Genomic DNA, 14,640 nt, shown 5'->3' with positions numbered 1-14,640 from the left:
GTTATCAGGCTCAGCCCCATCCTCCCCGTTGCCCTCCAGTGTGTGATGGCCATCGCTCGCGGATGTGTCAACGTCCTCGGCCCCTGCACCGGACTTGTTATCATGCTCATCACCCGCATCGCTACCGTCATCTCCCCCACTAGCTGGTGCGGCCTCATGGAACTGTGGGCTGATAACCCTCCTAGCGAGGTCGTCCAAAAATTGTACTGGACGGTCGGGGAATGACACCAAACTGGCAATGTATGGCAGATCACGCTCGACCTCCGTGGGACGCAGTGTGGCATGGACGTGCAGCTGTAGAAATAGGGGAGAACATGTAGTTTAAATGTAATGCATACTATTCCCAATTAAACAAAATAATGGAAAGACAAATGAAAAATGTCCATGACCTGTACATCCTTGAAGAACGCATCGTATGTACGTTGCTGTGGTTGTTTGGTGGAGTTCCAACACAGAAGTCGGGGCGAGCGTTCAACCACACGCTCACCGAAGCGTTCGCCGAGTTTGGGCATGACCTCATATGCCCAAATCTGTCTGGACAATAACAAAACAAATGTCACATTAATATCCGTCCAAACACTATAGAGGCATGGTCTAATACTGACAAACAAAACACATAAACATAATTTTATTCGTACCTGCATGACGATTGGAAATCCGTGAATTGTATAACTGACGTCCTTCTCGTTCTTCATCTTCGCATCGCTCATTTTACGTGCCCAAGTACCCCGGAATCCCTTCAACTAATGCCTATACCCCACTTTCGCCCAGGGGTGCGCAAAAAATAGCTCCAGGTCGTCAACGATGGCAAGCGTATCCTCATCAATGCCGACATTATTGTTCGGAGCAGTGATAACTCCTTCCACAATTAGAGCAAGCTCGAGCTTGTATCTATCTGCCCGGGGTGTCGACGCGCGGAGAAAGGCCTTCTCCAGCTGGGCACATGAAATCTTATCCAGCGATTTGAAATATTTTTCCTTCAATCTCCTCTTCTCCAATGCCTTTGTGTACCGATCGCCCTCCGGAAACGACCCAACATGCAGTCCAGTGACGATAGCATACTCCTGTAGTCCAAACCGGGTAAGGTGGCCCTGCACGTTGAACCACAACTCATGGAACTTATCGCAACGGATCCCTCGGCACACCAATGCCTGGATCAGCTGAGCGAAAAACTGGATCTCCGGAACGTCAGTAAGAAACCCAAGGCAGGAGTCGCGAAAGTCAGCCCGAAGTCGATCGTCGAAGTTATCCATCACTGTTTTTATGTACTTCAAGTTGCTCCGTTGCGAGATACGGGCCGGCAACCGTACATTCTTGGGCACCAGAAATTGAAAATCCATAATATCTACAGATGAAACGATAATGGTTAGACCAAAAGAACATCAATTGGAACAAGTAATACAGAAAATGTATAACAACATATCATCTACCCGAAGTTGCCGTAAACATTTATTATGGCGAATTGTGCTTGCAATATTAAGCAAAATAAAATGCTAGCAATAAAATTTTGTAATGTGGAAATATACATGCGGTAATGACATATGAATGTTTGACAGACATGTTTCTCGACGCACGTGCAGTGTCGTCTGTGCCCAATGTCATTTGTCGAGACACTGTCACTGAAACCTGTGTCGATAGATGACTGCACTCTGCCTTACAGTGGCGTACAACATCTGTCGAGAATGCCCGCAGCTAACTATCGGGAACGACAGTTCATCTGTCGGGGTCAGCCAACTGTCGAGAATAACAGGAGGCAAATGTCGGGAACGACAGTTTTGAACATAAATATGGCATATGTATGCATGGTGCCCCAACCCACAAACTTGCTACATAACAGCGGAAAACTAGGCTCCCGAAAATTCACAAAACGCTTTAAAATTTAGATGTTACATATGCATGGTGCCCTATATGAAAATGTAGAACATGCCCAAATCCGGTCATCCCAAAAATCACAATGAAGGTGGAAACGTGGATGTTAATTCTACAATGTCATTTGATAGCCAGCCATGCAAACAGGTACGAATGTAAACACATCGAACCAACCAAGTAAAAAAGGACCGTTACAGTGGAAGACAAGCAAACAAGACTAGTTTCCCCTTTATAACTACATCCAAAACACCAAATGATGCAACTGTGCACCGAGCAATCAAAGAGATATGCAAAGCAGCAAGTTGGTTTGTGAATTTCTTGTGCGAGATAAGTTCAATACATATTCGTACATCACAAACACAAGAGAGAAGAAAGTGCTTTCACCTGGTCTAGTTGTAGCAGTTGCAAAGAGCTATGGACAGATACGTCTCTTTTCTTCGTCCACACTCTACAAAGTTTGGTTCTGCAACAATAGAAAGAAATGTTGCGCATAAAAAAAGGTATTGAAGAAGAGCATACATTGAAATTGCCACATTTCTTGAATACCAATCTCCAAATCTTTTAATTATTACACATTATAAACTGAAAGTGTATATCAAGTATAACCAAAAGTAATATTAAAGCTAATTTCTAATGGTCAAATCCCTTTTCCAAATCAGCCAACAGAATATTGATTCCTATAAGTTACACCTAAAGAATTCATGGTTTTGATAGAGACCACAGTGCTGAATGCTGAAATGTGAAGCAAGGATATCAAGTTCACGACATATGTATCAAGAGATTGTTCATATTCACACATGAAGATTACTGAAATCAAGAAATTAGAAATTGACATCATAACCCAACTAATTGATGTTTAAGCAGTTATAAAGAGAAAATACACTACATGCTTACGGTTTCGCATATATCCAAATCAATCTGGTATTCTCGTGCAGTACTACTGCATTTGATTACCTAAATGAGTTTAATGACGAGCAAAAGAACAGGTACTGATTATAATCAATTCTTCATATAATCAAGATTTATATACTAACAAGATTTTGTCAAAAATATGCAGAGAATTTCTTCTGCGATTATGGAAGTGCGATGGGAAGGTTTGAAACTGGGAATCAGCAGTTACTATTGGAGAATACTAATAAAGATATAACTGTAGAAGAGCATGTGTAGGATATGAAGATAGTTAAAAGGCATAGAGAAGTAAAAACCCATACAAGTAATTGCAAAATCTTATCAAAGGAAACAATTCCTCAGTATTTTCACATGCCAATTACAAAAGCAGCAAGGGAAGTTAATGTGGGATTAACCCTTTTGAAGAAAAGGTGTAGAGAATTAGGAATTAGAAGGTGGCCACACAGGAAGTTGATGAGTCTACAAACCCTAATCAAGAATGTCCAGTTATGTATATACTGTTTACTGTCAAGCCTATGATATCGAACTTATTACAAAGTATTTAAGTTACTCGCTTTACGGGTTTTACAGGAGTTAGGGCAGGAGGAAGGAGAAGGGAAGTTGAGAGATGCAATACAAATTTTAGAGCAAGAGAGAAAGTTGATGGAAGAGGTTCCTGATTTACAATTGGCGGACAAAACTAAGAGACTGAGGCAAGCGTGTTTTAAGGTAAACTATAAGAAGAGAAAGCTCATGGTTGGAATGCCATCAATGATATCGAAATCGAAATCTGCAGGCTCTAGTGGTGATAATCCAGCAGCAAGTGTTGAAACAAATTTCAAACAATGGAGTATATAGAGGATCATACAAGTTACGAACACATGCACAATCACATCTAAAAACACACACAAATAAACAAACACATTCAGAACAATCCATCTTTTCAATTTCAATTTTCATCTCCAACTTCAATCCACAAAAAAGTATACACCTATAAACAAACATATCTAAACACACACACATATAAACACCAAAATGAAAACCCAATAAATCAATTTCAAAAATGACAAAGACAACAAATGCAATCACAGAAATCAGATTCACTTACGTACAGGTAATGCTCGGCAGTCGGCGGCGGACAGAGAGGACTGACTTTCAGGGATTTACGGACTTCGGTGAGGGAGAGGAGTTCGCTAGCGATGGTGGATTTCGTCACAGAGTGGACCGATTTTCAGGGATTTAGGGATTTCGTTTCGTCTTCCTTTCCTTCACGACATTTTGGGTGGCCGCCGGTGGTTACTTTCGTCACAACAACGAGTGACTTTTACAGATTTACTGATTTCAATTTCTCTTCCTTTCGTTCAAGGCATATGGGGTTCGCCGGCGGTCGTCTACTTCGCGAGAGAGAGGACTGAATTTTAGGGATTCAGTTTTCTTCACAGGATTTCTCTTCTTCGAATGGGGGGCTGGGGGAGAAATACAGCTTGCATTTTCGTTTTGCCATGCATTTTTTCTTTTTCTTCAATAATTCAATTTCATCTGACAATCTTTCATAGTTTTGTACAATTTGTTTGATTGGTCAAATCAAAATTTCATTAGGATATGTTGGGTATTTATATTTAACTTTAAGGCCAAATATGTCTAAAATTGTCTACAATTGACATTTTTGCAATGTCAAAAAATAAGTGACATTTTTGTAAATACAAACAAAAAAGTTGACTATTTTGATAATTTCCTCATATTATAAGAAACTAATCAGTTCAAAAATAATCAATATAGGAAACCAATTTTTTCTTTCTGAAAATCTGTTTTAAGCTTGTAGAGAAAATCTCAAGTTTCACCAGTTCGATCGACCGAACTTTTCTGAAATCCTGTAAGTTTATGAAAAATGAGGAATCCGGTATTCTCGATTTCAATACCATATATGCCTTTTGTCCAGTAAGATGATATATAACAGCAAGTTACAGTCGTACAATTAATTGGATAATAACAGAATGAACAACAAATCAACCATTGAATTTACTGCAATAAATAACAGAACAAATAATTGAAATTGCAGGAAATAAAATTTCAATCCGAGGCCTGTGTTACACAGTTTCCTTAAAACAGATTCGCCCCCTCATCGTCCGTACTTGAGGTTTAAAACGAGCGTCCATTTCCCAAGATACAACGGTAAAACCAGTAGCTTCCGAGCACCACAGAAACCACTCTGACGAATTGAACTAGTGCTTGAACTACACTACCACCAAGACAGAAATGCAGAAAAGACAGAATTCTATGCAAATGAATTTCTTGTGTATTCTAAACTTGAAAGCTTTTGCTTTGGTGTATTGAAATTAGGAAAATAAGCCACTATTTATAGGCTAGGTTACCATTAATGGCAATGACCTTTGGAGTTTCTCATCTTTTTCCTATGTGGGACAACTTCATTTTTCCCACATTAACTCCCTTTTGAATGACACAATTTGAGCCTCAATTTTATCATTCACCCAAGCATCATTTTTGGCAAGTAAGTATATAATTTCGATGTACTCACGGAGGAGAACGCAAATCAACTTTCATCTTCCAAATTGAACAACCCGGTCCCACTCAAAACTCCTGCCAAAGTCGGCCCATAACTCAGGTTTTTTTTCCCCAACAAGGAGTGGTTCTTAGGAAGCTTATGCATGGAACTGATGCTGCTGACGCTCTGAATGGAGACCTCCCCTTTCCCTTCTAATTACGTACTACTTCTTGGTAGCAATATGTCGTTTGATTTGCTGAATGAATCTGGTGTGTGTGACATTAATCACAAGTTCTATCTATGTCAGAAACTATTTTATATATTGAGACGTTTATGATCCTATGTATTTGTTGTATTAGGGTTTATTTACGTTCTTTTTATGGTTAATGAAGAAGGTTGGTGCTTTGGTATTATATAAATAACAAAATTGTCTTTGTTGTGCATAAAACATAGCCTCTTAAGTAGTAAAAAATTCATAATTACCATGAACATGACAAGTAACTAATAATCATAAAATTAGTAAGAGCATCTCCAAAAAACTATTTATAGTTTCTTGTCATGGAAAATATTGTTGGATCTCCATAGTTGGTTTTGATGTACTTTCTTTCCATTGTTTTTAATATGATCATTTCGAGTATGCAGCTACATATACATGTTATAATCAAAATTTTCATGGTATTGCTGGATTGTTTTTTTTTTTTCCTCCCTTCCCCAAGAGGCTTTCAATCTGAGATTCGGGTTCTTTGCAACAGGGTCAAGAAATTTATGGACTTTTAGTTAAATTTTATTACACCATTAAAAAATAAATTTTAAATATTATGGTTCATGCTGTAAGTTAGATAATTTCATTAGTCTGCACCAATAGAAATCGTGTGGCATTTATTTTTGCAATATATTAAATAATTCAATAGTGAATTGGAGAAATATACAAAGATAGATATTTATTTGCCTAAACAATAATCTAAAATTCAAAAACTCTTTCTCTCCCCCTCCCGACGCCTTTGACTTAGCCCCCGTTTGGCCTCCATTATAATTTTTGGAATTATATTGTTTTGAAAAATGTGTGGCTGAAAAAGAAGGAAAAATTTTTAATTTATGTGTAATATTATTATATAAAAGATCATGTGATGGAAAATAAAAGAGAGAAAAATTATAATGTAAAATAATGGAAGTAAAAGAGGGGCTTATTGTCCATTGAAATTTCTTGTCAAGTAATTTATTTCTCCATTCTTTCTTAGTCCCTGTACGTGCTCCATTTTAATTAGATTTTGGAGAAAAATGTATTTTGTAATAATAAATTTTTTAAGAATGTGTGGTTAAAAAAAGAAAGAAAAATTTTGGATTTATGCCTAATATTTTGGATTAAAAGCTAAAATTTAGAGGTGGCAAGGTCGGAGCCATCCACCCAAGCTCAACTCGACTAGGCTTGTTGACCAAGGGGACAAACTCTTTTCAACTCATAGCCCTTGCCTATAACAGTCAGCCAAGTCGACTCATGAGCTTTTTTATTCTTTTTTAGACATAATTAAGAAATTTTAGTATTTAAAAATAAAATATAAGATTAAAAATAGGAAAATTTAAGATAATTATATAAGACAATAAAGCAAGCTTGCGAAGCCCACAACTAGGGGTGGGCGCGAGTCGGACCAAAATTTTTGGGTATCTAGTAAATGGAACCATCGGGTCCAAATATAATTATGGAACCGTTGGGTTTGGTTCGATTCCGTTCGGTTCTGTACTATAATTAAATTTTTTAACATTTATAACAACATTATATAAATACAACTAATAACACGTTCAATGGTTTTGGAATGTCAGATACTAGTAAACTACTTTGTTCAAATGATCGCTACGGTCAAAACTTCGGTCGGTGGAGGTCACAGTTTCGGTTGGTGGTCACAGCGTCAGTCGACGATTGTATAGGTTTTGGAATGTCAACGAGCCTGCGAGAGTGAATGTGAGAGTCGAGACAGCGTTATGCACTTTAGTGTAGGTGTTTATGATTATTTAGTGGATTGGATCTTGTTGGGTTAAGAAATGAAACAATAAAATGGGTAATTGGGCCAAAAATTAAAAAATTAGAAATGAAATAAATTATTGCGCCAAAAATTTGGATTTAGAAATTGTTAATTTGTTTAGAAAAAATTAAAATTAAAATAATTTCATTTATTCAATATAAAAAAATTAGAAAAATTCAGTTCTTATTCGGTTTTTCGGTTCTTAGTCTAGAACCGAGAACCGAACCGTTCCCGTCGGTTCTTAATTCAGATACCCGTTCGGGTATTTAATTTGACAAGAACCGTCGAGTTCGGTTCAGTTCGGTTCGGGTTCGATTCGATCGGTTCGGTTCGGGAGATTTGCCTAGCCCTAACCACAACTATTATTTGGCTAAGCTTGCCTTGTTGAATTCGAGTCCGTCTCTATGCATATACTCTTGGTGAAACAGGTCGAGCTATTACGAGACTGGCTAGCTTGTGGAGCAAATGAGCAGCGCCATTGCATTTGGGTTTTTAATTTTTTTTCCCACCTTATCCAAGCACATGTTATGCGTAAAATACTTTTTAAGAAATAATTATATTTTTGTTCGAGCATGAGAAAGAGTACGTGATGTAGGAGGTTCATAGTGACAAAAATCATTGTTTAAAGTTTAAACACCTTCCTTCACCTTTGTTATCCCCATAATTTTACAGAGATGCTTCAGAAATAGGGATTTTAGATAGGGATTTATACAGGGATTCATATAAAACCTTGTCTAAATTCATTGTTTGACTAGCATTTCTGATAATTTTATGTTATTTATTGGCACGAACTTTATGATTTTGGCTATTTGTAAAATTTGTTTATGCTTTGATTAGTATGATACACAAATTTTTGTATCTCAACGTTTAAGTACAACAACAAATTTAAAATAGAAACTTGTAAAACTACAATCTTATTAAAAAAAACTTATAAATCTTACTTTGAAGACTCAAATAACTTAAAAATAATCATCACTTTGGAAAAATCCCCTTTATTTATTTATTTGGAAGTTGGAACAATAAATTATTTGCTTTATAATTTTAAGAATCATGCTACACGAACTTAGCCGTTGACGGTTTGGATGACCGAACATGTACACCTCGGAGATCGAGCATTATTTAATTTATGCTGAGCCCATGCACTTTCTGAAGGTTGATCAACTTGGTGGACAATTTTCTTCTGAATTCTAATTTTAATATAAATTAATAACAAGAGTTTTTTGTGGGGTCTTAGTATCTGCTGAACGTGACATTTTATATCAAGGATTAGGAAAAAAAAATACTTCCAGACGCAATCCAGTAAATAAAAAAACAATTTTTGTCTGAATTGAAACTTGAAAAACGAACCTTTCATACAAGTCTGTCCGGTTGACTCTTTTCGGTCTGCACCCTGCATCTCACTCCGTACAAGTCTGTCCGGTTGACTCTTTTCGGTCTGCACCCTGCATCTCACTCCGTACACCCTTTTCTTCTTCCTGCCCACAAAATTATGCAATTTCTTCGAGAATTGCCCAATCTCCCTCCATTAAATTGATCCCAATTCTTGAATTCTTACCCATTTTCTGATTAAAATTTGGTAATGGCTGCTGCTGCTGCATGCTGTACAAACCATGGTTCTGGCATCATCAAACTCGATGGATACATTCTGAATAGGGACACCACTAAAAGGCAAGCCCAACTTATCTGTTGTTTTAATTAGATATTTTGCACTTATGATTTTAAGATTTGATGTAATTTAGGTAGAATTAGAGAACAAATAAACAAGAATGGTTTTATTAATATTGGTTATTAGTGTCTTTCACCAGTTAACTTTCTGGGCTTGGCTCATCGTATAAAGGTCTTTAAAGAATTTGTAAAGATGAAAACTTAGATTAATAACCCTTCAAAAATATAAGATTTTCTCTCAAACTTTTCTTCTTTCAAGTGTAAATTGGCCTTTCTTGGTACACCTTTCATATTCCTAGTCCAACTCGCAGATTTGCCTCTATCAAAGCAATCATAGATGAAAATGGAATACATTTATGCCCTGTTTGTTTGGTAAGGTCGACTGTACATTTCTAATGAAATAAAAGAAACTTCAATATTGTTCATTATATTATCTAGTCCTTTCGAGTATTGCATACCCAAACATGTCCTTGTATTGCTCAAGAAACTCTATATTCACCTAGGCTGACACCCTTCAATTTCAGGCCTTGCACAGTATTTTTTGCACAAGACACCGTGCAAAGATCGTTATGCTGCTTCAAAAGGTCTCAAAGATGTTGCATTGAGATGGACACTAGAGAGTTAAGATCAAACAAAGAGCTTCCACGCCATGGAATGTTACAAAAATGCCGAGCAGAGCTTAAGGTAACATCCCATGAAGAGGAAAAGGAAGAAGATATTTCTCGAGCAACGTTGATAAGGAGAGCCATCAAATTACCAATGTACTCCATCGCTTTGATTCCTCTAGCTGTAAGTCTGTTAATTTAATTAATTTGTCCACAAGTTTTTAACATTTCCAATTTGATATGTTTTCTAACAGCAAAAGAGCTAATGATTGCAAATGAAGTAGATAACAACTCATCAAAAATCAAAAGTATGAAGGGAGTCTGTGCTCAGTATAATAAGAAGAAACTGAAACTAGGAGGCCTAAATTGCTGTTATTTACGTCATTCTCCACTTTAAAAAACAATTCTAGATGTAAATCTAAAACTTCTTGAGATAGTAAAATCGACTTTTAAAGTATTCATTGTCATAAAAATCAATTCACCAATTCTTCTGTAGTACTCGAGGATGGAAATTGATAAGAGTTTGAGCATTTGCGTGTGCGGATTCGAGTTTTTATTCTCATAAATTCAGAATTAACCAATTCCGGTTTCATCGGTTCATTTGTTGTTGGAATCAAACTTTTAGTTGCTTATGCACGTCTTTTAATTAAGATTGATAACATTTCCGCTTGCAAAAATTTCGTCATTGCAAACAGGTAGGAACTGCTGCTGCTTACTGGCAGACAGGTCAGTTTTTTGCCAGGCGGTATTTCATGCTTTGGGCCTCTTCGGTTCTCGCCATCCTGTGGATCAACTTAAGGTCAGAAACCAACTGAGAGTTTTTCCGTTGCTTCTCATTTTCATTCATTGGATTTTTCTTTTCTTTTCTTTTTTCAAAGAAAGTACATCTATGTGATAAGTGGTATTTGATTTTAAAGACGATACTGAATTTTTATAATCTGCTACAGTTCCCTCTTCATCTGTTTGATGACGTATATGCAGCAACGACGTTTATGATTTTGATACAGGAGCAGATAAAAACAAGAAAGAGTTTAGTTGTGAATTTATTTGGAAGGTGAGAATTGATCCTAACAACAATACTTGATAGTATAAATGAAGAAAATATGATCTTGTCGATTGTACTATCCAGTCGTATATAATCCTAAGTCACATGCACTAATTGGCTGATGTTGTTTTATGTTGCTCGTTGCAGTCGCACGGGAACTCATGTTGTTGCTTGGTTTGCACTCGTACTCGGCTACGTGGGCCTTAATTTGGTATCAATATTGGAGGCTAAAAGCCTGCGTTCAATGCCATTATTTTTTTCTGCTGTTTTTTGCGGCTACATATATCAGGTACAACTAATCTTCTGGACGTCTAAAGATCAATACTTACAGGGGATTGCATTCTCATTTAGTTACAGATCGCCTCTATGAATCATTTTTCCAGATGAAATTGGGTCGGCTATATGAGATATACTCATTTTCTGTGAAAAAATAATATGTTGCAGTGTCCACCATATCGTTTGAGTTACCAAGGACTTGGAGAACCGTTAGTCTTTGCGGCATTCGGCCCATTTATCACCATTGCTTATTATTTGCTTCAAAGAACCACAAGGTACACATTTTTGTTCATTGCCTGTAACTTTGTAAAATGTCAAAAACCAATGTCTACTAATACTATCTTCTAGTATTATGATACAGTGAGCTGCCCATTACTAGCACAGTTGTGGCAGCATCCATTCTAGTCGGTTTTACAACATCCTTGATCCTTTTCTGTAGTCATTTTCATCAGGTTCAACTGTCTCTCTCTCTCTCTTTCTTTCTCGATTATTCCATATAGCTACATTTCTGTCTGAGAAAAATAATGGAATGTTCAGATCAAGGATGATATGGCTGTCGGCAAAATTTCCCCTTTGGTGAGTAGAGCAGACACACGTTTACTAAGCTTAAGAATCAGTAAAACTTACATTTAGATAACTTTTTTGTTTTCAAACATGTTTGTTCAAGTTAAAGCAAAGAAAGTTGCTCATTTTGAAACATAACTCATTTCCAATTTAATTAATCGACAATATATTTATTCTGGAACTCACCTACTCAAGTAAATCTTTAAAGCTTCGGTAAATACCATAGATAGGTAGTCAAACTGTCGAAGGAACCAATCCCGTATCCTTTTCCATTCAATTCCAGGTCAGACTTGGTACTGAAGCAGGTGCAAAAGTAGTGAAAATCGCTATGGTTGCACTCTATTCACTTCTATTTATTTTTGGAGTCGGCCAAATTCTTCCTTTACCATGTGTTGTAAGTATTTCTCTCAACATCTTCCTTTACCGTGTGTTTTAAGTATTTCTCACGTTATCTTTCTTGAGACGTGAGGGATTCAGTTAGGGTATGTTTGGTATGCTAGATTAAACAAGATTGTGCGAGATTATAAATAAAGCACATGATAAAGTTTATCATTTATCCTATGCAATTCTATTGAGTCAGCATACCAAACATACAACGAGGCTATTTCTGGGCACTTTTTGATATAGGTGTTATCTTGTTCCAGATTCTTTGTGGTTTGACACTACCCTTGGGAAATTTAGTTGTTGGCTTTGTTGAGGATAACCACAATGTTAGTACAAATACTTTTACGGATGAATCCTATTTTACTATCAAAATAAGTAACTTTTTATTTATAATTTAAACATGTTTGGACACAGAAAATTACTTTAGGTGATGGTCTTAACAGGACAAAACAAAGATCTTCATGGCAAAATATTATTGTGTGAGATTGCATACCATATTTGGTGCTGCATTGGCTGCCGGGCTGGTGGCTGCAAGGATGTACGCTAGGAAACCAATTTTCGTTTGATGATTTTAAATTTGATCCCTGTCGATCGTCTTTTGATTTTTTTAATTTATGTTTCTTTACTTTTATTAAATAAATTTGCAGTATTTTCATCTTAAAACACGCTTCTCTCATTTTTATATTTAATCTATCGTATTGAAGAGGTTATGTAGAGCTTAATTGTCTAACTTCTCATACTCCCCATTTTTCATGCTGCATTCTTTTGCATTCGACTAAAATAAATTTTCATTTGTCGATTAGTTTGTATCTATAAAATAACTGACGCCAAATTGGAACCCCTAGAATGATTTGTTGGACCGCTACAATTCAATTATTTTAATAATACATATTTTTGATTTTTTAATATGTAATAAATACTACAAAATCTTTGTCATGTATTAATTTCGTGTTATTAATTCTCAATTAATTAAATTTTACCTTATCTAGATTCACTAAATCTTGACTTGATGAATCTTGATGTACATGAATTTATAGTTATCATAGATGAATTTATTTCTATTCATGTATTTAAGTTTTTTAATGAGTGTTTAAATTTATGTATTTGCAATTAATTCTTATGCAACAAATGTAGTATAGAAAGTTGCTCATTTGTAGTATTTCATCATAACAAAAATTTGAATTAATCATAAAATTGAGTTTTGAGGGTACAAATTTTTTCTCTTAAATTTCTATCGTAAAATTTTATTTTCTTTAGTTTTTTGAAATTCATTAAATCCTCCCAATAAATTGTATCAAATATTACTTTTACAAGAATTATTTTTTGATGATTTTAACTCTATTACAGTTTAATTATTTCAATAATATATTGCTTTTTGTTTTTCAATTTGCAATAAATGTTACAAAATTCTTATCATGTATGAATTTTTAGTGTTATTAATTCGCAATTAATTAACATTTACATTAATCTAGACTTGATGAAACTTGATCCATATGAATCTAGAATTGTTATAGATGAATTTGTTTTTATTCATGTATCTCGAAATGTGACCACCTAAAATTTAAAAAAATCACGATATTGGAAAACAAGAAATTTGTAAGAGTGACCAAGTGAAAGGCGAGAGACAGTTATCATTAATAACTAAATGATATATATAAAGATATTAAAAGTCGAGGAGCGTTCAAGAATTAATCAAGATTTAAAACAAACACAACAAACAGTAAAATAAAGTGCAGAAAATTGTAAAATGATCACAAGATTTTTTGGGCCGAAGCTCCAGAGGTTCGGCGACCACTTCTGACGCCTATTCCCTTGTTGAGCATCCATTAAAATGGATAAAACTCGATTGCACTATAAAACCCCAAAAATCAAGCAGTAAAATACAAGAATATTTCAGCAGTACAACAGAACTAAAGTCACCAATACTTGTCTCAAGAGAAATCACAAGGCATAATAACATCCACTAAGGAATCAGCCCAAGATCACACAAATCTTTCGATACCCGCCACTGCTCACTTTAGCGATGTCAATGGGCCGAGTCGAGCCGGCTCGGCTCGTTACCCTACGAGCTCGGCTCGTGGCTCGGGCTCGTTTGGCTCGTGGGTGGGGACGAGCCGAGCTCAAGAGCTCGAGCTCGGCCCGCGAGCTCGGCTCGCGAGCTCGGCCCATGAGCTCCTTTTTAATTTTTTATACATGTTTTCTTTCTAAATATTTTTTAAAAAATACAATTTTGATAAATTTTTATCTTATAAGTATTTTTATTTTGTAAACAATTTATTTAGATAAAGTATGTTTTACTAATAACTTATAAGTTATAATAAGTAATTTTAATTATAATGTATTTTTTTTATGATTTTATCTTATAAATAATACTTACTTATAACTTATAAGTTTTTTTTAATTATAATTTAATTTTTTACTTATAAGTTATAAATAATTTTTAGTTAATATATTTTAATTTTCAAGTTTATTTTGAAGAAAACATATTGATTGAAAATCATTATTTTATAAATGATAAAATTAAATATGATATGAGAAATTGTAAAATGATTTTTCCAAATATTTTTCCTTTTTAAAATAATAAAAATAATAAAATATAAACCCTCCTCTTTTATCCGGACTTGGGACCGGCTACTTCAATAGTTCTTTTTTCGAGTAGGCGGAGTTAAAAATTGTACACGAACAAAACAACTTGTTACGTGTACAATTTTTTTTAAAAAATTATAAAGGTATTAAAATAAAAATTCATCATAAATATGATTAAACTAAATATCACTTACTTGACTACATGCAATTTCGGCATATTTATTTTGCAGTCGAAAA

The 14,640-nt window shown here is 35.2% G+C and overlaps 1 protein-coding gene and 1 pseudogene across 1 annotated transcript; both read left to right on the top strand.

Moving 5' to 3' along the window:
- The first annotated feature begins 3,039 nt into the window (after positions 1–3,039).
- LOC111410912 (protein RKD1-like) lies at positions 3,040–4,172 on the top strand. The gene is made up of 3 exons (XM_023041506.1): positions 3,040–3,258; positions 3,325–3,607; positions 3,886–4,172. The coding sequence occupies exons 1-3, from the start codon at positions 3,040–3,042 to the stop codon at positions 4,170–4,172; spliced, it is 789 nt and encodes a 262-aa protein (XP_022897274.1).
- Positions 4,173–9,471: 5,299 nt separating this feature from the next.
- Positions 9,472–12,527, top strand: LOC111409750 (annotated as a pseudogene).
- Positions 12,528–14,640: the final 2,113 nt, after the last annotated feature.

The sequence above is a fragment of the Olea europaea genome, chromosome 15 (genome assembly GCF_002742605.1).
Source record: "Olea europaea var. sylvestris chromosome 15, O_europaea_v1, whole genome shotgun sequence".
Taxonomy (NCBI): domain Eukaryota; kingdom Viridiplantae; phylum Streptophyta; class Magnoliopsida; order Lamiales; family Oleaceae; genus Olea; species Olea europaea.
Note: the sequence above shows the minus strand (reverse complement) of the source record. Positions and strands in the feature narration are given on the sequence as shown.

What these genes read in the sequence shown, in the direction of transcription:
- LOC111410912 (XM_023041506.1), top strand. Translation starts at nt 3,040, where the DNA reads ATGAAGATAGTTAAAAGGCATAGAGAAGTAAAAACCCATACAAGTAAT. An exon ending in TACAAACCCTAATCAAGAAT is followed by an intron (nt 3,259 to 3,324) that starts GTCCAGTTATGT and finishes AAAGTATTTAAG; the next exon opens with TTACTCGCTTTACGGGTTTT. An exon ending in AACAAATTTCAAACAATGGA is followed by an intron (nt 3,608 to 3,885) that starts GTATATAGAGGA and finishes AATGCTCGGCAG; the next exon opens with TCGGCGGCGGACAGAGAGGA.